Source organism: Lissotriton helveticus, chromosome 5_1, assembly GCF_964261635.1.
Source record: "Lissotriton helveticus chromosome 5_1, aLisHel1.1, whole genome shotgun sequence".
Taxonomy (NCBI): domain Eukaryota; kingdom Metazoa; phylum Chordata; class Amphibia; order Caudata; family Salamandridae; genus Lissotriton; species Lissotriton helveticus.
In genome coordinates, this window is record NC_136065.1 from 136172424 (window position 1) to 136197546 (window position 25123).

General features: G+C 43.0%; 1 protein-coding gene across 7 annotated transcripts in view; it reads right to left on the reverse strand.

The window, feature by feature from the left end:
* Nucleotides 1–787: 787 nt before the first annotated feature.
* NACC2 (NACC family member 2) overlaps nucleotides 788–25123 on the reverse strand; it is a 448494-nt gene continuing 424158 nt past the window's right edge. For all 7 annotated transcript variants that reach the window (XM_078641890.1, XM_078641889.1, XM_078641888.1 and 4 more), the window contains 3 exons: nucleotides 24464–24569; nucleotides 20542–20639; nucleotides 788–8018 (listed from right to left, as the gene is read on the reverse strand). In XM_078641890.1, the coding sequence (XP_078498016.1) occupies nucleotides 7519–8018; nucleotides 20542–20639; nucleotides 24464–24569 (704 nt within the window). In that variant the 3' untranslated portion in view covers nucleotides 788–7518. The remainder of the gene's footprint in view (nucleotides 8019–20541; nucleotides 20640–24463; nucleotides 24570–25123) is intronic.

Consider the following 25123-nt stretch of genomic DNA (forward strand, 5'->3'; position numbering starts at 1 on the left):
ACATTCCTCATTTCTTGATGGTAGCTTATTCCACCACGCTTCGGACTCCGTTTCCCAGGTGTCCTGAAGCGGTGAAAGAGAGGGGTTATCAGGTTTGTCGGTCGACCACCAGTCACTCTCAGTAGCGTTCCCCGCCAAACTCTGCTATTGGATAATTCGAAGGAACACCAATGAAGTTAACCAAAACGGTTAACAGAAAAGGCACATGTAACGACAGTTGGTTAGCAGCCTCTCACTGTCCAGAGGTCCCACATTTAAATAAAAAGCAAAATGTTCCTACTCTGTGTCTAAACCCTTGCCCGGTGCATAACAAAGATATCTGGGAGACTGCGAAGTCATTAACAAGTTGAATATCAACCAATGGGGCAGATTAAATTGTAATTAGGTATGTTGGATGCAGGCTCTTAGATGTATGAGAACCAATAGATCAAAAGCAATAACCTACTAGCAAAACCGCTAACACACCACCCAAAACAACTGCAAACATGAATAATGAAAGACACTGAATACACTGCATTTCAAGGAGATTTGCATGCATGTCAAATGTGTTTCAGGTCACACTAGGTTGATTCTTTATATGTTTTGTTGAGAAAGAGGAAGAATAAAATATTTATGTACATATACATTCTCAAAAATTGAAAGCAATAAGCTTATCCGAGTGTACTTAGCAGCTAGTGTGGTTAAAGCATTTTCACCGAACATACCGTGGTCATGAAGTTGGAGATTACTAATCTAATGTATGAATATGTAAATCATCGCACACGTCAAAAACAAGTGCACAATAGGGTTTAGTTTGAATTTAATTTATTTTGTAAATGTGAATTTTACAAAGCATCTTACAATGACTGATCACATCTTGAATGTTTTTAATGATATGAAAAAAAAACAACTAGGAGCTCTCAATGGTTGGGATTTTTTAGTTGCTGATATATTGTGACAGCCATGGCTACAAAATAAGTCTTAACTATACATAGTAACAGCACATAAATATCAGTGGATGATGCACAATGGGAACACAAAAAAAGCGAGCATCTTTCGTGTTGGAAACATAGCTCCGTGGTGCTGCCCGGTCTGCGCGACAGCACACAAAAAAAGGTTAACAGTCGTGAGTTACAGTACTACTTCACACTCTAAACAGACTGGTTAAAACAACCTTGTACTTCTTAAAGTCTCTCATTTTCAAACATTTAATCCAAAGGATTAATGTTCTATTTGAATCAAGTGCCATCCAAATGTTCAAGACAAAAATATTTATACTTGCGTCTCTTTTTAGTCTGCTAAAAATAGTATTGCGTATTTTGGCTTTTTTCTTTACATAAAAATCACCATCATGTGCAAAATGCTTTAAATGGAAGAGATTGATCTAAACACTTTATTTCCCCATTTTAGAGTGCTTTAGACTTCATTCTTTCCTTCTTTTTAAGAAGGGAACCATTTAATTGTTTTTGGAATATATGTTTTAGGGTGATCCACCTCTCTGTTGACCTCGGCAAATCATATTTGAACAAAAGCTCCAATGGGAGCCCAGAAATACTTTCAAGTAAATTTTGAAGCGGAAAAATGGCAATAAGGTTCAAGTTTACAGTCACAGGAAGCACAAAGCGGAGCCTCACTTTAGGATTGGTAGTGGGTCAATGGTCCTTCTTCACTTGTAGTTAAGCTACCTAACATAAAAGTAGTGTGTGTGTTTCATCAATTATCTGTTACACATTGAATGAGGTGTGTTCAAGCTCTCCCTAAGAAGACTCAATTTGCAAGTTTTCGATACCACGATAAATAGCCTGAAGGGCCGGTCTACTGCCAGTCATTCATAGTTCGGCTTACCATGTGACTTTATATCACCATGAACATTCTGACCCTTCTCGGGCTGTCGATTAAAATCTAAGGCCTTAAACTAAAAACTCCTCAGTAACACCTGGTACTACAGTCCACAGTGTGTAGAAGACTCTCTGAAAAATGACTTTAACCACGTTGAACTCACCATACTGTAATTTCTTGGATGTTATGTGACAGAGAGAATACTGAACAGAGGAAGGGCCACGTGCGGACGGAGCAGTGGTCCAAGCAAATTGCCAGGCGGCATGGTGGGCGGCATTAAAGCTGCATGCCATTTCACCTTATACTTGGCAATGGTACTGGTGGGTGTTTGCCATTGGTAAATAAGCAGAACAAAAGGGCACAAATAGTGGGCATCAGACAGGAGATGCACTGTAACAATTATCTGCCCCAAAAAGGTGCAACAATGCGATACTTTGCGAAGTTTTCCAATAGTGCATTCTGAAATCTCCATCTTCTCCAACAACAACGCTGGGTGATCCAACATGAGGTTTAGTTCTGTAGTTCAGACACTGTTGTAAAAGCACAAAGAAGCATAGTTCTCAGAGTCCATTTTAGTGTTTTATCCCATTAAAATCTAGGTCTCTCCTGTAACCACACTTTAACATGCTATCACTTTTGAACCAGAACGTCTGTCACCTAGCAAAATTCTTGGCTCAGCAGTCTGCACCTCCTACTATTAAATAGTGGACAAGCAAACATGAATTTGAGCCAAAAATATATGGAAGAATATGAAGGACCTTGACTTGCTTCCTCCCTTTTAACGTAAAGTTCTGGCAGGGACAAGAATGTTTTCCTGGCTAATACTGTAGACAGAAGAGGGGGAGGAAATAGTGGACAAAAATAATCTATCTACAGGAATCCGAGGACACAAAGAAAAGAGAAGAAATCTGCACTGCTCTACATTAATAAGGGGGAGTTGCAGGGTGCCGGTTCTTATCAAAAACAGACAGTAATATCCTATAATATAATTAATTTGAATAACAATTTGGTGTTAATTTTGTGTTTTTATTTCCAGGAGCAAATCAAAACTTGGGTGTCCAATTTTGGGGAAAAGGAGCTGGATCCACACCACATTTTACGCACAACCATTGCTCTATATAAATCATTCCTATTTATGTCAACTGCATGTTAATTAATCCCATGTGGCTATTTTTAAAAATCAGTCATGGATCCAGGCCTACCGAACCATTGTTGGACATCTCTAATTTAAATTTAAATTAAAGATAGACACCGTGGCACATTTTGTACCTGTCAAATAATTTTTATTTACTGTAACAAAATATGCATAGTAAGAGATTTCAAATTGACCATTTATTAGGGCACCCTCAGTGTCATGAATATGAGTAAGAGAAGGGAGGAGTATATGTGTACAAATACGTACATTAAAACTTTTTCGCTTAAGGCAGTCATTTTGCCTTCATGAAAAGTAGGTTTCAAATAAACAGAGAGCTTCTCATTCCACTGGATATAATACATTCACATAAAAAATAAACATACCCAAGTTGGAACGTCTGGGTAACGTAAAGGCTTTTCATTGAATTAAGTGAAATTTAACCTAATTAAATACCCCACCTTCTTTTACCAAGAGGAGACACCAGCTGCAATCTCAATATCTGAGAACCTGTGAAGAAGCGCAGGCGTGGCAGAGTGCTATACCCGCGGAATTTGATAAAGTTTGTTCACAAACCTGTAGCTCACAATATGCGACACTCCTGGGTGGCTCATAAAGTGCACGTGCATTCACGCCTTTGTGAAGGGAGGCAGTTTTGGAAGCTTGCAGAGTCACGTCTCCGTACAGATCTGAAATCTTTGGGCAACCAGGTCCACCACTGTACTACATACAGTGCTATACGACGTATTATCGCCTCTCTTGGAATAATGTGGTTCCTCCAGGTAGCGAAAATGTGCCCCCACATGAGGTGGCAGTGCAATTCTGGTCACTGTGATTATGTTAATCTAACTAATATCATGAAAGATGTAGTGATATGGGACTTGTTAATAAAAAGGAAATCACACTTTTCCTTTCACTCTTAATCTCCATTTGATCACAATTTGAGATGCCTTGACAGGTACCATCTATATTTTCACATTTTAACATATGGTTTTCAATAATGAAAGACTACTTTCCAAATTGCCCTAGTAACCAAAATATCTGTAACCCTGGAACATAGTTTGGTGTTCATGGTATTCTTGAGATTTCTTTTGATAATTTTTCTTGACACTTGATATGTCTTGCTATATAGCCACATTTAACAACCTATGCTGGACCTTTGGCTGTATTGAGAGGAGATGAAAGATTTCAGAAACTTTTAGCATCAATTTCTTCTAAGTTCAACAGCAGACAAAGAACAAAACATTTGTTTCACCCTTCCTGTTGATAAAATTGTTTAAATTTTTGGTGTTTTTGTGAATTTCAAAAGGGGGTAGAGGCATCACATTATGATGCCAGGGCAACAACTATTATATTGTCTGTGGTATCCCCCCCTCTCCAAAAAATATATATCTTGTGGATGAAGGGGATCTAAGTAACATTGATAGAATTTAAATATACTCCTATCAGTTTCAAACATAGAAGTTGGACTGTGTTTGCCATATCCTTCAGTTTAATAATTAGTCTAAGCACAGTACTATAAATTGGGAGAGTACAGAAAAGACCACGCTGCCCTCACCAAAGAAACGCGGCTCCAGTGCAAATCGGAGTACTGCGCATTGACGTACGTTTTGTGGTTCAGTTACAAGGAAAAGAGAAGACGTCATCACCCTCCTCTAATAATAATGTAATTTTCAAGCTCAATTTCTGCTTAGACTTTCAAAAGGTGCTTCTTCGAACATACATATTTGCTGACATCAAGCATGAGCATAAGGTGCAATCACATAGAAACTAATACACACAATACTTTGCTGCCAGACCTCAAATGAATGCAGTCCCTCCTTCATTCACATTGTACAGCAGATCAAATATTTGAATTAAATATAGTTGTAAACAACGAAATTATACTTTTCGTAATCGGTTCTCACTGGAAAATGATCAAAAAATTCTAAGGCACTCAGGAAAGCCTCATACAATCAACAGACTGCTTCTTGTTTCACCTTACATTCGGCATTTTGGGGAACACACTGCCCCCCTATGCAAATGTGCATAATTGTCGTTCCGGTACATTATTAAACAGGTCATCATTATGCCTCTAAACATAGGAAACATTAGTGCAAATTGCTCTACCTCATCTAACTGATAAGGAAAAGCCCTCATACCATTCACATTTTTAAAGTTCACCTACAAACCTTGCCTTCCTAGTCCAACAAATAAAAGTAAGAAAAAAGGGGAGAGGGAAACCATACCTAGGAAGTCATGTAATGTATAAAAAATATAATCTATGATCACCGTGCAAAGGGACTGTCTTCTTCTATGATCTGTCATTAGCCATATCAAATAATTTAAACAAAAATGCCATGCCATCCTTTCCACGGCCCGCCACTTCTGAAGGACGACATGTGACAACTTATCAATCCGTTTCCTTTCTTACTTCAGAAATCGTATTCTCTTTACCATTAAAGCAGATTGGTCCAATGAGATCTGATAAAGTGCTTTACACAGCCATATCCCAAAAATTTAGCAAAAGATGTGATAAAAAAGCCTCGGGTCCTAGCAGATGTTATCACACTAATTTACGCACAAAATTACTACCACACCACTTTCGTAAGGCCTCTTTTTAGTTTCCGCCAAACACATTTTGTGTTCTGCCCTTACCTACCAATACATTTCGAGGGTACGTAAAAGACAGAAGATGTTCGTTCCTTTGAGTTTTTTCTGGGTCTTAGTCACAAAGAGTTGTTCAATCATAAGTTTGAGTTACTCTGGACTTACATGTGGTTGACCCATGAATTGTTACAGGAAACAAGCTTTGTGAATTGGCTCTTTAAATCTAAACAGCTGCCAGCCAGCACTGTATTTCGCCAATCGATCCCAGCAAACTCTATAATGCATGCCTTGTCATATTAGACTTGCATCCATTCCATTTCTTTTAATCTTCTCTGTTCTACTAATGAGTTGACACACATTTTGCCAGGTCGCAGGTCGCTAATACTTTCAACTCTGACCATGTTAAGTCCACCATTTTGGTCCCTACAGACATTGGACAAGATTCAATTACTCACTGTGTTTTGCTCAGGGCAATACAACTTGAACGTTCCAACACAAAAAAACAAATCTCTCACAAGGTGCACATATTTTCTATAGATTCTCTCTGCGTTCTTTTCTACAGTAAAGCTCTGAGCAAAGGCACTTTTTAAGGAATTCTAGCTAGCGCCATCTACTTAGTTCTACCTTGCATTTGTTTAGGAATAGAAAAAAATTCTCAAGCTAGTAAGGCAATACTTTTGCCCAGTACTTTGTCTTCTGAATGGAATACTATCCAGAAGTGGTTTCAATTCACACAAAATAATATAACGCATAAGCGGCACCACTGCCTCCATGGTGACCACCAACGACTGGCTTCTTTCTGCTTGTAAGCACAATGCAATCTCTTAAGGAACAAAACAGCAGAACACAACGCAAGTCTGCAGGGTAACCGTACTTTCTCATTCATACTTCTCTCCAAGTGCCACAAGGTGAATACTAAGCATTGGTAAAGCGCATGATTGACAAGCAGTGTGTAGTGCAACAAACACTTCATGCACAGATCATACAGAATGCATTATCCTAGGAAAGACGTGCTGTCTTGAGGTTGAGAAGGCTTTTGTACAGTAGACTGACATTTCCTCGGTGGATCTTTCTACGGCTTCTTGCTTGGTGTCACACCACACGCTCGGTTTCTTTGTACAAAGACTTCGAAGGTTAGTTCTAGCATTAGTTACTCACCAACCAGCCACCACCTAACTGATGAGGTCTGCCCTCGAGAGACACTCACAAAATACAATGCCTGATGCATCACACCACCTGGACCAATGACGAGCAGGGGGAAAATGTCTCTGACATTCAAGGCATCTTTGGCAATACATCACTTACCCATCCATTTTATGGACACCATCTCTGGCCACTTTGAACAAGCACTAAACCACCCCAGGAAAGAACTCACTTTGTGCTACAGAAAAACAATGTATCCCATCAGTTGATTTCTTCCTGAAGGAAACAGCAGAGAACAGGACTTTCCTAATAAGTTATTTTTGTTCCCAGCGCCATGTGGGTGAAACAATTAAACTTGTTCCGCTGCAAAGGTGAATTAAAAAGAAGAGCGGTCGTTTGTTCATCAATAACATTTTTGCTCAAACTAAAGAAAGTTTCTTTCTTTGTAAGCGACAATTAAACTTATTGTATATAAAGCGGCTATTAAACCATAGCTTTTTAAGCTACTGCGCGTGGTGTGGTGGTGGTGTTTGCAGTGACGGTGGAGGTGAAGTAGCCTTCATCTTATAGACTAACTTAAGTATATCAAAAAGAAGCCCATTTACTTTTTTTAAATAGGTCTTAGATGACCTAATCATTTACAATATAATGAATGCAATCATTTCCTTCATAAATTTTAAATACAAGCAGAATAAAAATCACATTGTTGTCAGGCAACGGTAGCAGTTCAGTAGGTAAGTGGCTTGATCACATTATTGTATTAGTAATGCATGCAAGCAGCTTCAGTATTACAGATCCCTTTTAGGTGACAAACATGGGTTTCTCCTCCTCTTCCTTTATAAAGTCCCTCCGTAAGCACCATCTTGTCTCCTCGCTGGTGTTTCTGGTCTGCTAGCAGAGCCAGATTCTTGTTCGAAAGGTGGCGGAGTGCTTTGGGGGTCCGAAGCCGGTGGGTCGGTGCCGGGTGCCTCTTGTATAACAGAGCCAGCTCCTTCCGCCTCCTCGCTCTGCTCAAAAGACTGGTTTGAGCCATTGCTCAGATCCACATTTGCCGAATTAGTTCTCATCGGCACTATAGTTCCGGAATCATTTCTTCTTTCTGCATAGATGCGCTGCTCAAAGACCTGAGCAGGTGTGGGCAAGAAGCCAGACTCCAACGGGATGCCGGTGGCAGTGGAGCCCATGACTGTGCGGTACATCTCCACCCCATCTGGTAACATGGATTTGATCTTCGGAAGCCAACGCTTACGGACTCGGCGGGCGTTGGTACACATGTCTGCCGCAATCACATTCATCTCACTCTCCTTAAAGCTTGGTGCAAAATTTTGACAATATACTGCAAAAAGAAAAGATTTTAGAAAATGACTTATTGTTCCCAAACCAGTCCATGACATAGAGATATCTAAACAACACAGTTACAAATGCCAATTTACTTGATTTAAAATATATGTGTGTATACATACACACACATCTATATAGGTACACATGTGACCAAGGGGCAGATGTATCATTACCATCATTTGCGATTCCCAAATAGCGATTTTTTAGAAATCGCTATTTGGGAATTGCAAATTGGGATGTATGTAGAAATTCGCTATTTTTTAGCGATTCCTTAAAATTCCTTAATTGCCATTAGCAAATTGCTAATCGCAATTAGGGAATAATTTCCCATTCATTTCTATGGGCCATGAGGCCCATAGGAATGAATGGGAAGTTATTCTCAATTTGCGATTCGCAATTTGCTATACGCAAATTGTGAATAATTTCAAGGGTGCAGGGGTGTCCAAAGGACACCCTGTTGCACCCCTGAAATATGCATGGGTACACATGAGGCGCACATACATGCCCTAATGGCATGTATGTGCATCACATGGCACTTTGAAAAATGCAAAAATGTGCATTTTTCAAGAAATTCACAACTTACCACCAACTAGAAGTTTGTGGTAATTTGCGATTCCTTAAGGGCATTTTGCTAATTTGTTTGGCTACATACATTAAGGAAACGCAAAATTTGTGAATCCTTAAATGCAATTGCAAAATAAGGAATTGCAAATTTTGCGATTCCTTAATTTGCACCAGATTTTGCTTCATACATTCCATTTAGCAAATTCGCATTCGCAAAGGCTTTTGCGAATGCGAATTTGCTTGATACATCTGGCTACTACACAACAAGACCTAGACTATTGAAGCACTTGAAAAAATTCCCCCTTCTTTAGGATATTTCGTTTGTTGCTTTCTATTTGCAGACCTTGCTCCCCTTCCTAAGTATTAAATGGGGTAGCCGAAATACCTGAGGGTAGTGCTATATTTAAACAGTTGCCCGATTCTCATACGCTAGTAAAATACAGTTGTGAGACCAATCATGCCACACTTAATCTCGTGTCCAACATATACAGTGCTAAACCGAAAAAAAGTGTGAAAGAGCGAGATGGCACCTCACGGGCGCACCACCAAACGGGGACCTGACTGGTACTCGCCAGGACAGCCCTGTTGTCATCATCGGTACCATCAAGCTCGAAACAGAGAATAGTGTCCAAATACACAAAAGATTTGTGAAAAAAATGCAGTGAACATAAAGCAAAAAAGTGACCAATACAGTGTCAGTCAAAACATTAAAACACTCATACCACAACACAGACAGTACAATTTTATTCAGTTTCTTGTGTTGTGTATGGAAGAATAAAAGGAAAAAAGTAGATGTGGTTATCACCTATTTAACCACTCATACTTTTACTTGCCGACATGTTTCATTGCCTTTTGGGTTTTAGGCAATTTCATCAGGGCGTCATATGTATTAAAGCCACTACGGACGGTAGAGAGATGGGCCCATGGGCTGAGATACGGCGGCCGCTTCTCTACCGTCCGTAGTTCGAAGGGGAGGAGTGAATAATCGACTTTTGGCGATTTTCCTGTCTTTTTAAATAACAACCATGTTCCATCCGGCTGGTAGGAGCACCAATGGCCAAATGAGGTTGTGAAGACGTGTGGGTCCATTTGCAGTGGCTTTAATACATATGACGCCCTGATGAAATTGCCTAAAACCCAAAAGGCAATGAAACATGTCGGCAAGTAAAAGTATGAGTGGTTAAATAGGTGATAACCACATCTACTTTTTTCCTTTTATTCTTCCATACACAACACAAGAAGCTGAATAAAATTGTACTGTCTGTGTTGTGGTATGAGTGTTTTAATGTTTTGACTGACACTGTATTGGTCACTTTTTTGCTTTATGTTCACTGCATTTTTTTCACAAATCTTTTGTGTATTTGGACACTATTCTCTGTTTCGAGCTTGATGGTACCGATGATGACAACAGGGCTGTCCTGGCGAGTACCAGTCAGGTCCCCGTTTGGTGGTGCGCCCGTGAGGTGCCATCTCGCTCTTTCACACTTTTTTTCGGTTTAGCACTGTATATGCTGGACACGAGATTAAGTGTGGCATGATTGGTCTCACAACTGTATTTTACTAGCGTATGAGAATCGGGCAACTGTTTAAATATAGCACTACCCTCAGGTATTTCGGCTACCCCATTTAATACTTAGGAAGGGGAGCAAGGTCTGCAAATAGAAAGCAACAAACGAAATAGCCTAAAGAAGGGGGAATTTTTTCAAGTGCTTCAATAGTCTAGGTCTTGTTGTGTAGTAGTTGTACATTGAGTGGAGGGCGACCTATTGACTAGCTTTACCCTCTAAGCTCCTTTTGTTTTTTGATTGATACATCTGGCCCCAAGACCCTGTGTGAAGTCGAAACGCCTCTTTTGTGACTGCTAAAATAAACACTTGTTGCAATTTTGCACCGGAGCAGCAAGATTTTTCTTGCATATATATATATATATTTACACACGCACAGTGACCTTGTCAAATCTGAAAGCATTCATTACAAGCCCAAATACTTTGCATTTTATGTTATAGAAATTTATCTGTGCTAAGTTTCACAAGATTTAACACCAACTTTTCATGGCACCCCGGCGTTTATCTCGGTCTATACCAGTATCACCTATCGCCTGCCCATTATGGGAGGTCGAAGCGGATCAATGGAGCTCAATTCCAAAGAGAATGTATTGGATTCAAACATTCCCGGTGTTGCATCTAAAGTCTCCAAAATGTGCTAGTGGTAAACAGAAGTTACATTTACAATAACGGATCCCTAGGATATCAGACTTTCCATGTTACCAGGAGAACAAGGACTAGCAGCCTACAGCACCAGATGTTAGAGAATGCAAGGTCAACCTGAGGTCCAAGTGTGGCAGAATAGGGATAGGCAGGGGAGCCCCTCCTTTGTAACTAGAAGAGGACCCTCTATGTGCCCTTTGCTCTTGCATGACTTTTGGTCCAATAATAATAAGTTGGATAATAATTAACACGTTGTCAGTGCTTTGTGCACACAAATGGTAGAGTGTACTATAGGAGTGTAATAGTTAATAAGTAAATTGTAATTACTAAGTGGACTTATGTAGTTTATATGTCTGGTGATTTGACTCAAGGACACTCCCAGTGTAAACATTAGAATCATCATCGCTCAGAGGGAAAATGGGGAGCAGGGGGGCATCTGGGAGTGTTGTTTCAGTTCAGCGCAATAGCTCTTTTGGACAATAGGACAGAGACATCTTGGAATTTTGATTCACCTATCCGAGTCAGCATTTAGAAACTCTATTACATTAAACTGAACGTATCAGAATCACACGTTACAGTAAACAACAGGGCTATTCCAATATTTTGGCCCATTCTGTGTCATTGAAGGTCCCTCTCGTGCTTCATTCTACCTAATTTAATTCCAGTATGAGCCTGAATACCCAATACTGAGCCAGCTAGTGTACACAGATTGGTCCAGGGAGTATGTGGGAGGTCAGTGTCAGTAATAGCCCAGAGTGTCCACAGAGCTGCTCCCAGTTTCATATATCCCAGGACCTGACCCGAATGCAAGCTGTATTGTTCCACGAGCACTGTGAAGGGGAATTAAAGATCCCTCCTGGACCTAGCTTTAATCCTTCGTCTCTTGGTTAAAAAATTCCCTTCACGACTCCTGGGTTGCAATTCTTGAGTTAAAAAGATTCTCAGCCCTTTTGTGGCCATGGTCATGTTGATTGGGGTTATCCGTGCAATTCATTTAACTGGAGTTAAATTCATTACCATTACTGTTCTTGTGTATTAAAAAGTATCATACAAGAATCCGTAGGGGAAGAGCGGCAAAAAACTGATTTGAATTTGCCTCCTTCCAGACTATTTTGCTGCTCAGAGAGCGTTGAACTTCCTGAAATGATTTTTTAAAATGTTTTTATATTTATATTTTTTTACAGTTTTATATACTCGATACACATACTGGGTCCACCTTTATGGAGCGAAGGAGCGCTTTACACCTAACATTTGTTTAGTAACAGAAGCAGCTCAGCATTACAAAGTGATGTCAGTGGTCTAGCTGAGACAGGATGAGAGCCACCGTAATGTGGCATTGGATGGGAAGGGAAGACTCACAGCAACATGTATTTGCGATAATGTTGCACAGGGCGCACTAAAAACACACTGTTACTGCAGGCATAACACAAACGTATGGCTCCGTGGTCTAAATCAGGAGAAATCCATCTCCACATTTTCTTTAAAATAAATACTTGTGAAGATAACACTACTTTATAACACACAAAAATCTTCAATCCTACAAATTTACCTTTTTTTAAATGTACTTTTAAAGTCTTCCTGTTAGTGCTTAATTTGAGCCGGTGCTTTCCGGTGCTCAGCACCGGCACTTAATTGTCAGCACCGGTGCGTGTGGCAGCCTACAACAATGTGCCGCTGTCTGGCTAATTTAGAGAGGACCACAACACCAGCTAATTATTTATGCAAATTACTTCTAAAAGGACTATTTCCTCCCGCCCAAGACATTATTATAGCTTTGGGGGCTTGAAGTAGTCCGAATTGTCCCACTTGTAGGACTGTGATGATTAGAAGTTGTGGTGTTACTATCATTGCAGCATGGCAGGAGCAATGAGTAGTGCAGTCCTGTCATCCATCCAACTATTGTTGAAGATCAAGGTCGTCATATATTTATCAATAGGTCCAATTCCTGAAAGGCTTAAATGTTTAAAAATCTCACTGGGCCCATTTCCCTGCCCTAGAGAGAGGCATTTTCAGCCAGCACAGAACTCTGTTCATTTTGTCACCCCTCCTATGTTGCCATTCTCTTCCAACCTCTTTCAGTATTGTTTGTATACTTTAGCAAGTGTGAAAAGAAAAAAATACAGATGAACAAGTTACTTACTTTCGGTAACTCCCTTTCTGGTTGATTCTCGAACAGCAGAATCATCACCTTCTAGTACTCCCTATGAGCCAGGCGGGATCCAGAAACGTTATTCAGAAATGTTCTGCACACTGCTAGGTAGTGCCCTGCGGGTCCACACCGTCCCAGAAGTCATGGGAGTGGATCAACATAGAATAGTTACCCCTGAGTGCTGACGTACATTTCTTGCTTATCTCTTTCTACGCTCTCATATGCTTGTTGGTAACCAGTGTGCAGAAACTTGGGACTTTTTATGGTTCAAATCGGTTTATTAAAAATAGGTAATTTAACTCATACTCACAAGCAAAGGCCAGTAGGAAAGACGAGAAAAACATAAGGAGGGACACGAAGTAGGGGAAAGGAGAAGAGATGAAAACGTGTTGGAGAAAGAGGGAAGGAGGATTGATCTGGGGGTGAGGAGCGACCTTCCTCCAGAGTTCAGATATGAAGAGTGAAGAATGATGGGGGTGTTCTGTTTATACCATGACTTGTAGCCATGTTTTCTAGCTTTATGAGTTGAAAGAGGTGTTGCTGACCATTGAGCCCCTCTCAGGTTCAAGGCTCCATCTGACAGTCATATGAGTCGTAGAACTCTCAAGTACACAGGACATGCAAGTTCCCTAAAATCTAGAGACAGGAATTTTAAGAATGCACTCCACACTTTGTTGAATGAACTTTGCTAATTTTCTTGGTTAGCTGCTATCTTCTCCATGCTGAGGAGATCCCAAAGTCTACGCTGTAACGCTGTGCGGTCTGGGATCTTCTCTGTACCCCGATTTGCGTAATGACTTGCCTGGGTGCGCACGGGCAAGTGGGATAGATAACTTTACCTCTGTAAGAGTGTCATGGCTAGGATTGGATATTTCTTTGGGACCTCTTAAATGTTAAAAAGAGACAACTCCACAGAGTGGGGAGGTTGGAGAGTAGTGAGGAGTTTGTGGTTAGATAGAGTATCCAAAAGAAAGATAATTACAGAAGGCAAGTAACTTGTTCTTCTAATGGATACTTCTAACTACAGAATCCTCACCTTAGAATAGATACCAAAGGAGAACCTCTCCAAGGTAGAGGTCTGTGGATTGGGCTCAGACAAAAGTCTTGCAGGACTGAATGGGTGAAATGGATAGGACTGTCAAGGCAGTACTGCCTGAACACGAGGACTGACGCAGACTTTGCAGGCTGGCAGATGTCAAGGCTCTGCGTGCCAACAAAGTGGTAGCAACCTGGCCCCTCTCAGACATTCTGAAGGCTGCTTCTTGACAAGTGAGTAGCAGATCTTGAGGCAGAGGACAATCAACCTCAACAGGGCCCCCTTCTGGACAGTCTTTCCATTCTTTTCTTCGCTGCACCATTCAAAAAGCTGATCGCTCACAGGGAGTTCCTTATTACAATTAAAGTGAATGGGAAAGGCCTTCTGGGGTTCAACCGATAAAGCCTCTCCTCTTTTTTTGAGGGGGAGGGGGCAAAGAATGTATACAGGGTGATAAGAATTGCCATTGTGGAAAGGAGTCACAACTTTAGGCAAGAATGCCGCTTGGGTTCCGAACACTAATTTATGTGGAAAAAATGTGGTGCAGGAAGGTTGAACCAACAGTGCCTGAAGCCCACTCATATGACAAGCTGAAGTAATCATAAGAAAGATAGTCTTCTAAGGCAAGAGAGACAGCAAGAAGTTATGCTTCAGCTCATATGGCGTGCACACGAGAAACATTAAGACCAAATTAAGGTCCTACTAGGGTATCAAATGGTTTGGGAGGAAACGTGTGTCAAAACCTTTATAAACTTCACCACAATAGGTGACTTTAAGAAGGATGGTTGGTCTGGAAAATAAAGACAGGCCAAGAGGGCCAACAAATAGTTTATAGTGCGCACTGGAAAGCCTTGGTGGGCCCAAGACAAAAATGAAAGCACGTCTGACAGACTGACCAGCACAAGAGTCAACTTTGCAGATACGATATTAGGCCACAAATTTGTCGCGGAAACCAACATAAAAGGCCTTTATGGCCAAGGAAAGTTGCATCCACCACTTCAGGAAGTAGATTAAATGCAGTCAACTGCTGACACTATCTCCACGCGTGGAGATTAGACTATGATGATTAGGGTGAAGGACCCAGTCTTGCAGCTGTGACAAAAAAATACTTTTAAAGAGGAAGTCTGATTGGAAGACCCATGCTCAAGTTCAGAACTTTCAGGTACCACACCCTCCTTGACCTGTCTGAAGTCACTAGGAGGACTTGGGCGCAACAGGGTCCAGATCTTTTACAAAATTCATTGAAGGAATGGCAGGGGAGGTATGAGGTATAGGAGTCAATTGTTCAGTTCCAACAGGAATGCTTCTCCTAGTGAGCATCTTCATGGAAAATCTAACATACAAATCTGTTGACACCGCACATTCTTGACAGTGGTGCAAAGCTCAAGCCAGTGTTCTCCCAGCGGTCAGAAGATGCCCTGTAGTACCTCGAGAAGTAGACGCCATTCATGATCTGCCTGATGCCACCTGCTTAGCTCATCCATTATGGCGGTCAAGGATCCCGCCAGGTGGTTCACAATTTAGGAAAATCCTCTAACACTCAAACCAACTGTAGCTACTCGGAGTCTCCAGGCACAGGACCCCGCTTTATGCAATACCATATGGAGGTGGGGTTGTCCATTAGGACCTGCACCAGCCTCCCCTTGACGGATGGCAGCAAGGCCTTCAGTACCAAAAAGAATGTCCTGCAACTCCAACAGATTTATCTAGGCTTAGGTTGGAGACAGAGTACTCTGATTTCCAGCTCCCCAATGCAGTTGTGATGCATACGTCATCACTACCAGCTCTGGGTGGGGTAGGAAGAGAGGCGTGCAGCTGGGCCAAGTGCTTTAGAGCAGCCACCACTGCAAATCGAGAGCCATTTCTTCAGAGGTCCAGATGGCATACGATAGATTTCCTCAATGCTGGGCCCACTGGAACTTCAGAGTCTATTGCAGAGCCTGCACGTGCCACTTGAATGTCGACCAGGAAGATGTGGGAGGCTAAGCGGCCAAGAGGCCCCAGAGCTGCTCTCACAGTGATCCAGAACAGAGGATGAAACATGGGAATCATAGCCTAGAAGTCCAGGACTTCTTGAGGTGAAGAGAAGGCCTTGAACCTACATTGTTCAGGATAGGAGTCACATGCGACTTCGGGTCATTGACCGCGACTCCCAAAGATTTCAAGAAGTTCACCGTAGACTGTGAGGTGGGCTACAACTGCCTGTGAAAAGTGTACCGACAACAGCCAGTCGCTGAGGTGAGGTAGGGGAAACATGGTATTCCCAACCCCTCAAGGTGTGCTGTGACCTCAGCAATGCTGGTTAGACCAAAGGGGAGCAATGCAAACTGAAAATGATCCTGGCTGCCTCTACCTTCAACAACTGTGGTACTGCAGGACAGGTGTATGAAAACAAGCATCCTGCCCGATCCAAGGACACCATCCAGTCCTCCATGTCCACAGGAGCCTAGATCGGAGCAAGCGGAAGCAGTTTGAATTAATCCTTCTGCAGAAGGCATCCAAAGGTCAAAGGTCCAAAATAGGCCAGAGGTGTCGACCCTCAAGAGAAACAGCTCTTTCCTCTTTCTCAGTGCAGACCCCTTTGGAATGTGGGAGAAAGATTTGGCACAGCTAAAAGAAAGGGAAGGACAAAGCCATGATGAACGACCCATCTGTTGGACGTGATGGATCACTGCTTAGGGAGGAAGAACGGAATCCTGCTCCAACAAGATGGGTGTGCTCCTCTAAGGGTAAACGAAAGCAGCTCAGTGGCTGCTTCTGCAAGGGATGTATGACGTTATAACGCATACTTTTACTCCGCAGACCATTACAACGCGACTTTTACTCCGCATACCGTTACAACGCATAGCGCCTTGGGGCGCTGGATAGTGGTAAGTATAATTTACTATTCTAACTCCAGTCCCCGTGGACCCTAGGGAAGGTGTTGGATAGTAAATTATACTTATTCCCTATCCTAGAGCGCCCCCCAGCGCAATGCGTTGTAATGGTATGCGGAGTAATGGTCGCGTTGTAATGGGTCTGCGGAGTAAAAGATCCGTTGTAACGGGTGTATACCTTCTGCAAGGGAAGAGGAAGAGCACCAAGAGGACTGGTGCTCCTGCTGGCCTGTATGTTGCCTGCCAGACCCCTGTCCCCATCCTTAAAAGTACAGGTGTGGCTGCAGTAATGTTTGGGGTCAATGGCATGGCTATACACCAGAACCCTGCAGTAACTTTGGAATTTTCTAAACTGACACACAAACTGGCAGGGATCGAAAGGCCCAAGGAGCGCACCCCGGCTCTACTGTCCTTAAAACACTCCAGGCAGAATCTGCTTTCTCTGCAAAAAGATATGACTAATCAAAGGACATTTCCATGAGACAGGATTGTACATCTCCAGAAAATCCTGTGGAATGCACCTTTGCATGGTGGTGGACCACAATACTGGTGCCAATCAGTACCACTTTAGCCAATCTCAGGGACAGGCTAGCCAAAGAGAACACAAATTTATCGCACGTCTCAGTCCTCTTTGACTCTCTCTCCTGAGGAGTCTTGTGTAATGAATTGCTGGTTGAAGTCTGAAACACCAGAAGCCCTGAGGTAGGATGGTTAATGAGAAAATCAGGAATGTTAGGCCCCGGTGTGAAGATGCCTGTCCATCTGCCTATTCACTGGTGGACTAGAACAGGGCTTTGACCAAATGCCCCTCAAGGTATCAGAAAGGGCGTTGTTAAAGGGGAGCAAGGGCTGAGACGGGGAAGACCCAGGGCAGACCCAGGCTACAAAGGTTCAATAAGAATGCTAGTCTTGGTCTCGACTGAAGGCAGCTGCAATTGCAGGACTTCAGAATCCCATTGGCCCACTATTGAAACTCTTCTGTATGTAGTCCACGTGGCAAGTTAAACTCTGTATCAGGGGAGGTACTGGGAATACTGGCCTGTTGTAAGTCCATGCAAAAATGATCAGCGTCATAATGAGGAGGGAGACCAACATCCTCCTCCCCACAATCATCCTCCCCTTCTGGTGGTGTGCTCAGAATCAGAGCCAGGTGCTTCTGCTCTAGTAGAGGCATTGGTACGGAGTCCGACTGTATGACGACCGTCTGCACTATCGCAATTTTGTAGTTTAACAGAGGTTGAAATCAGACTGAAGAAGGTTTGGTGTCAGACATGAAAATCTGCATTATATTCTTTTCGAGTTCCAGTGGCTATAGTACCGGCACAGGTCCTGGAGCCGGAGTAGATGTATGTACCAGAATCGATACGGAACTTGGAACAGGTTCGAAGGGTTCAGGCAGCGTCCGGGACAGACCCACTGGCAGGTACCCAACTGGAGGCCCAGTGGGTCCTTGGGGCCCAAAGGTGTATGCCGGGCGGGAGCCAGTAGTGTACTGAAAATCTGCAGCATGGCCTCATAGAAGGCCTAAATCAGCTGCAGCATCAATAACTTGGGAAATTGTGGCCATATGGGATTAGTTGGGGAATCATCTCCACAACCGATGGCCCCAAAGCACACGGACTGACAATGTAAAGCCATTTCCTTAGATATAGAGTGGTGGGATGGGGTTGAGTCCCACTTCGCTTTTTTCTGTTTCGATTTAGACTTACCGAATGACTCCAACCATAAGGTTGGGGAGCGAGAACAAGTCCACACCCTGGAGCAGGACTTATGGGAGTGCTTCAACTTCTTATGTTCAGCAACATACAGCTTCACTTCTTGATCTCAGATTGTCTGAGTGCATAATTGACACACTTATCACATGACTCAGAGGTGTGTCCTGAGCGCAAACACCAGGGACACACTTCATGCAGATCCATGACCAACATCTGTTTTCTATAGTCACTGTTGCTTAAAACCTGCAGTTTTAGGAGAAGACCCAGTTTCCCATCGGACAGTATTTCATGTTTTAGAAGCCGTCATAGGCTGATGAATTTGGGAGTGGAGCTCCAGATCCACGATGGAAGATGCAGAAAGAAAGGAACTGACATCAGCATGCAGGTGCGGCGTTTATGTCTGGTATGGTATAGAGCCAGGGTGGGGCTGCACCGTGTGACCCAGTGGTGCACGGAAGCATAGCTGGAAAAAGTTTCCAGATCCAAACTGTTGCCTGGGGGAAATTCTAAGGTGAAGAATCTGCAGGTAGAAATTTCCATCAGAAGTGCCCATACGCTCAAGTGCAAGAAAGAGCACAAGGGATGAAATAGAAGTATAATTAAAGGGGTTAGGGTGAAAAGTTAATTAGGAGGTAATTTCTGTGCCATCAAGTACTTTTCCACTAGTGGACAAGATATCTACTTTATAATGACTCAAACTCTCCTTATCAAAGGCTGGTTCTTTGCCAGTCACCCAGCACATTTCCTGTAGCCAACAGGCAGTGTGGAACTTTTGTCTCCTTCCAGCGTATGGCTATCCGGCGGCATGCAACATATGCTGCTACAGAACTCAACCACTGAGCTGCCAAAGTGTTGGTCTGAGACTCAGGCTCCATTCTTCAAACCGCCCTCTCTGATGTCCATAGAAATGTTATCACCATGCTGGGCGTGACCAGCAATCTGGGCAGTACACTTTCAATCATAAATTGGTCCTATAAGTAATAGGGAAGTGATCCAACTTTGCATAGATCATTTGTTAATGGGGCACTTTATTCATCGGGTTATATAGATGATGTCTAATTTTCTGGTGGAATTTGTTCTGCCCATGTCCAATGGAGTCTATAAAGCCTAGTGACTAAGATAGCCTCTCCTCATCTGCAGTACAGGGACTTTTGGATTCCCCATACAACTGTATCTAGGGTAGCCGTTGGGTATCCCAAATGTCAACTAACTTCCTGTCACTTTTGTCCTGTATTAACTTCAGTTACATCTTTTGAAGAAGTATGAATCAAACTTGACCAAAGCCCAATTTATTTATTTATAAAGTTTTATATAGCGCGAACAAGATCCCAAAGGATATCAGCCAATGGGTGAATCCAATAGCACTACCTCCTCCAAAATTTCTAACTATGTCCTGATATCTTTATTGGAGGCAATATCTTCTAAACTCAGGCATAGGGAGATAACAAAACAATATTCTCTTGTGCCAAATAAAGTTATCCAGTCTTCCCTGAAGAGTTTTAAAAAAGTGGCAAATGTAGTTATATTGGGAGATGCTGGAAGGAGACAGTATTTTGGATTACCCTACCCTTTAATAGATCTAGCCAGAGTCGGATCTAATGGTACTGGATTTTTTTAACAATTTAGTGTGGTGATTAACATTCCTTTCAAATCCGAAGGACAACTACCCCAAATATCTGACTCTAACAGTAACACAGATGATCTGCCCCCACCAGCTTACGGTTTAAGATGATGCTAGTTATGCATTCATGTCAACTAGATGAAATAAGCATGTTAACTAGAAGAACTGTCCAAGTACACTACATGATGCAAACCTGAATTGGCATTTACTGGCTGTATAATATGCCAAGCAGGTATCAGAATTCCACCCATCAAGGAATCATTAAACTGAAGAGCGAGTAGGCAACAATTACAACAAACAACTGAGGCAGTATGCAAGACGTTGAACAGTTGTAAATAAGAGATCCTTACACTTCACTGCATTGAGTACCCGGCTGTCCAGTGGTTTGCGACTGGGGTCACTGGTGGACGATCGGATTCCGGTCCCACAGCTGTTTGCAAGCGTGTTCCTGCGAAAGACACAAAATCTCATTTAACAATTAGGCTTCACTAAAGACAAATGACACACCTTCATAGAAACTGTGCCCCTTGTCAAATCTATCTGCTCTATATGTGTATCATTTTTTGTGTGAACAATTCTGTTTCTAAGACAAGTGAGCTATTGTCTGGCAGGGGGAGAGGGGTGGGCAGAACATTTTAATTTCACCAATTCACCCCAGCCCTTTTACACTAAAATATCTACGAAGAGTGGGTCCTTAAATATGTATTTAATAATTTAATAATTTTATTTAGCATTGTCCAGGCAACAAAACCTTAGAGCGCTGTAAGCAGAGAAACATACAATAGAAAAGTAGGTTGAAAAGGAGTATATAATGTATTTTAGGGGTGCGGTACAAGGTGAAGCTAGAAGGTGACACTCGTTTCGTAAAAACAAGCAGGATCAAGGGTTTAAGCACAAAATAAGAGATTTAAACACAATATCAGGAGATTTCAACACAATATCAGGAGATTCTAAAACGGCAGAAGAAGGTTCCAACACAATAAAAGGGCATCACAGACACGTCTGGGTTTGAAAGGGGGCACCTAAATACAAGAGAAGAAGCCTATGTAGAGACAAAGGAAGAGTAGGAGGAGGTATGTATTTTGGCATAAAAGTCAGAGACTAGGAATATAAAGAGACACAGAAACTGACCAAAACCCCTTTTGAAATCTGACAAACATATAGTGCGAGGTGATTGGGACTCAAGTAATTAAGAAATATTCTTGGAATGAGAGGAGAGGGGGGACATCAAGAGAACAGCAACAATTGTAGTCTTTGTTTTAAAGTCTGGGAGAATGAGTTGGGGGGAATTCCATATTTTGTGGGTGTACATCCTGTTCCTGTTTCAGTGAAGGAACAGGTTAGTGTCCAAGAGAGTTGAATGACTTGCCACAGATCATCTATTTGCTCTTTCCCGGTAAATATTTGGTAAGCAACAGCAGCCACACATTATTGATTCTAAGACTACTCCCTGCGCCCGACATCTCCAGCACTCTTTTTGAAATTCCCTGAAATTGCCCAGGTATTTAAGAGGAGGTAAGACATTTTTCCCCACTTATAAGTCCTTTTTTTCCAAATACATTTTATTGAGGTTTCATTAACTATCAAATACATTGGTATTTACATCTTAAAAATACACTATTACAGTAGGCATACAAGAGGGTCGCCTTACGCCCAATCACGTCTCAATCTCTGAAGCCCCCGGGGGAAGGAAGCTGGAGTATCTCAATTCCATCCTGTACCAATTGTACCAGTCTTAATAAGGGGGGGGCGAGTGGAGAGATATGCTCACATCCCGCCCCCTCTCGCTGGTTTTATGTCGCCCGCTCCATCCCCATTTTTGGTCCCTCGGAGCACCGCAGGGCTAGTAATCCCAGAAGACCAACACCTCTGAAAGGTAGCGGTGTAAAGCCAAATGGTTGTGGGTATGTCCCTTCTGTTTTTCAGTTGTGTAGTGTGCTATTCATCCTACCTCACTGCTGGAGCTTTGGCTCCATGTATGGAGCCTGGGATTTCCCTCCTCTACGCCCTTGAGGGCCGGCAGCAAGTCCTCCCAAACCCTAACAAAGTCAGGGGGCCTTATTCCTCGTTTATCTGTACCTAATGAGCACTGGAGAGATCTGACTACTGTGCAGACTGACAGACCAGCACCTATTTACAGGATCTTTTTGCTATTTTGCTGCCCCACTGCAGTGTTGTAGCAACTGGTATCAATATGAGTGAGCTATGTTGAGTTCCACATTACTTACTCAAATAGGTCATATTTACTCCTCAGGCAAACACACATGTCCGTTAATGCGTGTGCAAATATCTGCTATTAAACGCATACGAAATATAGTGATTCCAAATGATGGCCAACCAGCTGCTATTGTCAAGCTTAGTGTATTGCATGAGCATCCTGAGCATGAAGGACACTTTGCTGTTAATGAATACTACCTGGGAGCAGGAGAGCTGGACTGTCATCAGAGTTTATACACTGGGACAGGCCGCCGCCATTGAGAGCGGGTGCAAGAAACTGGAGCGGATCTGTTCATGTGAGGCTGGAGGTTGAATTAAGGAGCAGAGAGTGAACGTGTTTGAGCACTAAGGGTCTTGGGGGCCAGGTGAGTGAGAGGCTGCTGACTGGTGCTTCTTGATACCAGTCAACACAACCCTGTGTACATATGATGTGCTGGGGGGGATAAATGGTCCTTGCTCGATGGGTGACGGCAGCCTGCCAGCTGTCGCCAGGCATGGATGGATTCTCTAAATAAATCAACAGCCTGGGTCCTTAATGCCCCTTCTCCCCAGTAGTTGTTTCAAGAGTAAGAAGTGCCCATTGTTGAATGAATGTATTTATCTATTCATTTGTAGAGCGCATGGTTACACCACCGGTGTGTCCCCTGTACATCAGATGTCTTCAGCCATGGCCTCAATAAAAGCGGGATGGAAGAGAAGACCCTAAATACAGGTGCCACTCTCACACCCATCACAGACCAGCAGTCATGCACTACCATCAGGACTATCACATACCTAAGAGTACCAGTCACACTCCACCTGAAGCATTGTGTAAGGATCTCACATTACTAACACTCCAAACCAGTCAGAGAAGCAGTCACATATTACCAGAAGCACTCTCATACCCATCACAGACTAGCAGTCAGGCATTACCAGCAGGAATATATCATACCTAAGAGTACCAGTCACACTTCACCTGAAGCATTGTTTAGCACTTGCAACCCTCACAGGGAGCAGTCTGACACTACCGCCAGCACACAGTAGCAGTCGCATATGCTACACAGACTAGCAGTAACACACTACCCACAGCACTCTTGCACCTCTCACAGGGTAGGAGTTGTCAAGTCATTGACAACACTCACAGACTAGCAGTTTATCACTAACGGAAGTACTATCACACCCCTCAAAGGCTAGCCATCACACACTGTCGGAAGCATGCCCACATTAGCAGCAAAGCCAATAATTTTGCTGATACCTGTAAGTGTCTCTTCACTGACTGGTGAGTGTGATATTGAGGATGGATGAGTGGATGAATGCTAGGATGAGTAAATCAGAGGATGAGCCCCTAAATACAGAAGCGCAAGGCTGAGCGACTAAGTACATGGACAATGAATGACTAAGTGCATGAATGTATGGATGAGTGACTGTGGATGAATGACTTATAAGCCAGACATGGTGGTTTTGCCAATGCTTGTTTTGTGTAATCTTGGCTCAGAAATACAAGAGTTTACATGAATGCAAAAGGTAACATGTATGTAAATGAGTAACAAGTGTGGAATCAGCAAGATTAAGGTTCAGTGTAAGACCGAGGAGTGTTAAGGATGGTCACAGTGGTGTTAATGGCAATCCAGAAGAGGGCATTGAGGGGTGCAATGTGCACACAATGGGTATAGGAAAGAGGCACAAAAACTCAGGGATACTGCTGTACTGACTTGTAGACACAATGGTTGATAGACAGACAGACAGACAGACAGACAGACACACAGACACACAGACAGACAGACAGACAAAAACACAGAGACACACAGACAGACAGACACACAGACACACAGACAGACAGACAGACAAAAACACAGAGACACACAGACAGACAGACACACAGACAGACACACAGCCAAACACACAGACAGACACATAGATAGACAGACAGACAGCCACACACACTACTTGCTGAGCTGCAGAAATAATGCTCCTGGGCAAGGAGGCAGACCCTAAGTATTGGAATATTTCATGAATTCCTTTCCAGGACAGCTTGTACAGCAGATGATTTTCACCCAGCATACTTGGAATACCTACCGATCAAAGAAGGTGGCCAGAAGCCGCCGCAGAAGGACCTTATGTTTGACGCCGGCACAAAGGTGACAGTTCATGAGCTGCCCGCGAGTGATGTAAACGGCCGAACCTGGAAGAGACAATAACAAATGTTAGCATTCAATCGCTGTGGCCCTGCACCCTGATGTCTGGTCCAAGGTCTGAGCCACTGAAAGGAAGCATGGCCTAATACAAGGGACATGTAATGCAGGAGAAGCTTCATAGAGTGATGACAATTGCTGCCACTAGGGGGCAGTGTGTAGTGCCTGAGATTAACCCCTTCCGTGCGGGGGTAATTCCCCCGCTGTGCTGGGGTGCGGGGGGCGCGCACAGCACCCCCATGCTTACGACGAGCTCAGCTCGTCATGAGGCACAGCGCTCGTGTGCACATGAAGAGCTGAGCTCGTCATGACCACACCCGTTCCCGTGGAACGCTCAGCACAGCAGGGGAATTATCCCTGCGTGTGAGCGTCCCACGCCTCATGACGAGCTGAGCTTGTCATGAGCACCGGAGCGCCGTGCCTCAGCTCGTCATGAGCATGGATGAGGTTAACTCTTCTATGTTCACCTCGTTTGAAAGCAGGGATGAGTCTTTTGCTAGTGTTGGGAGCAGGATACTTATGCCTACTGCCAATTGCTGGTTCT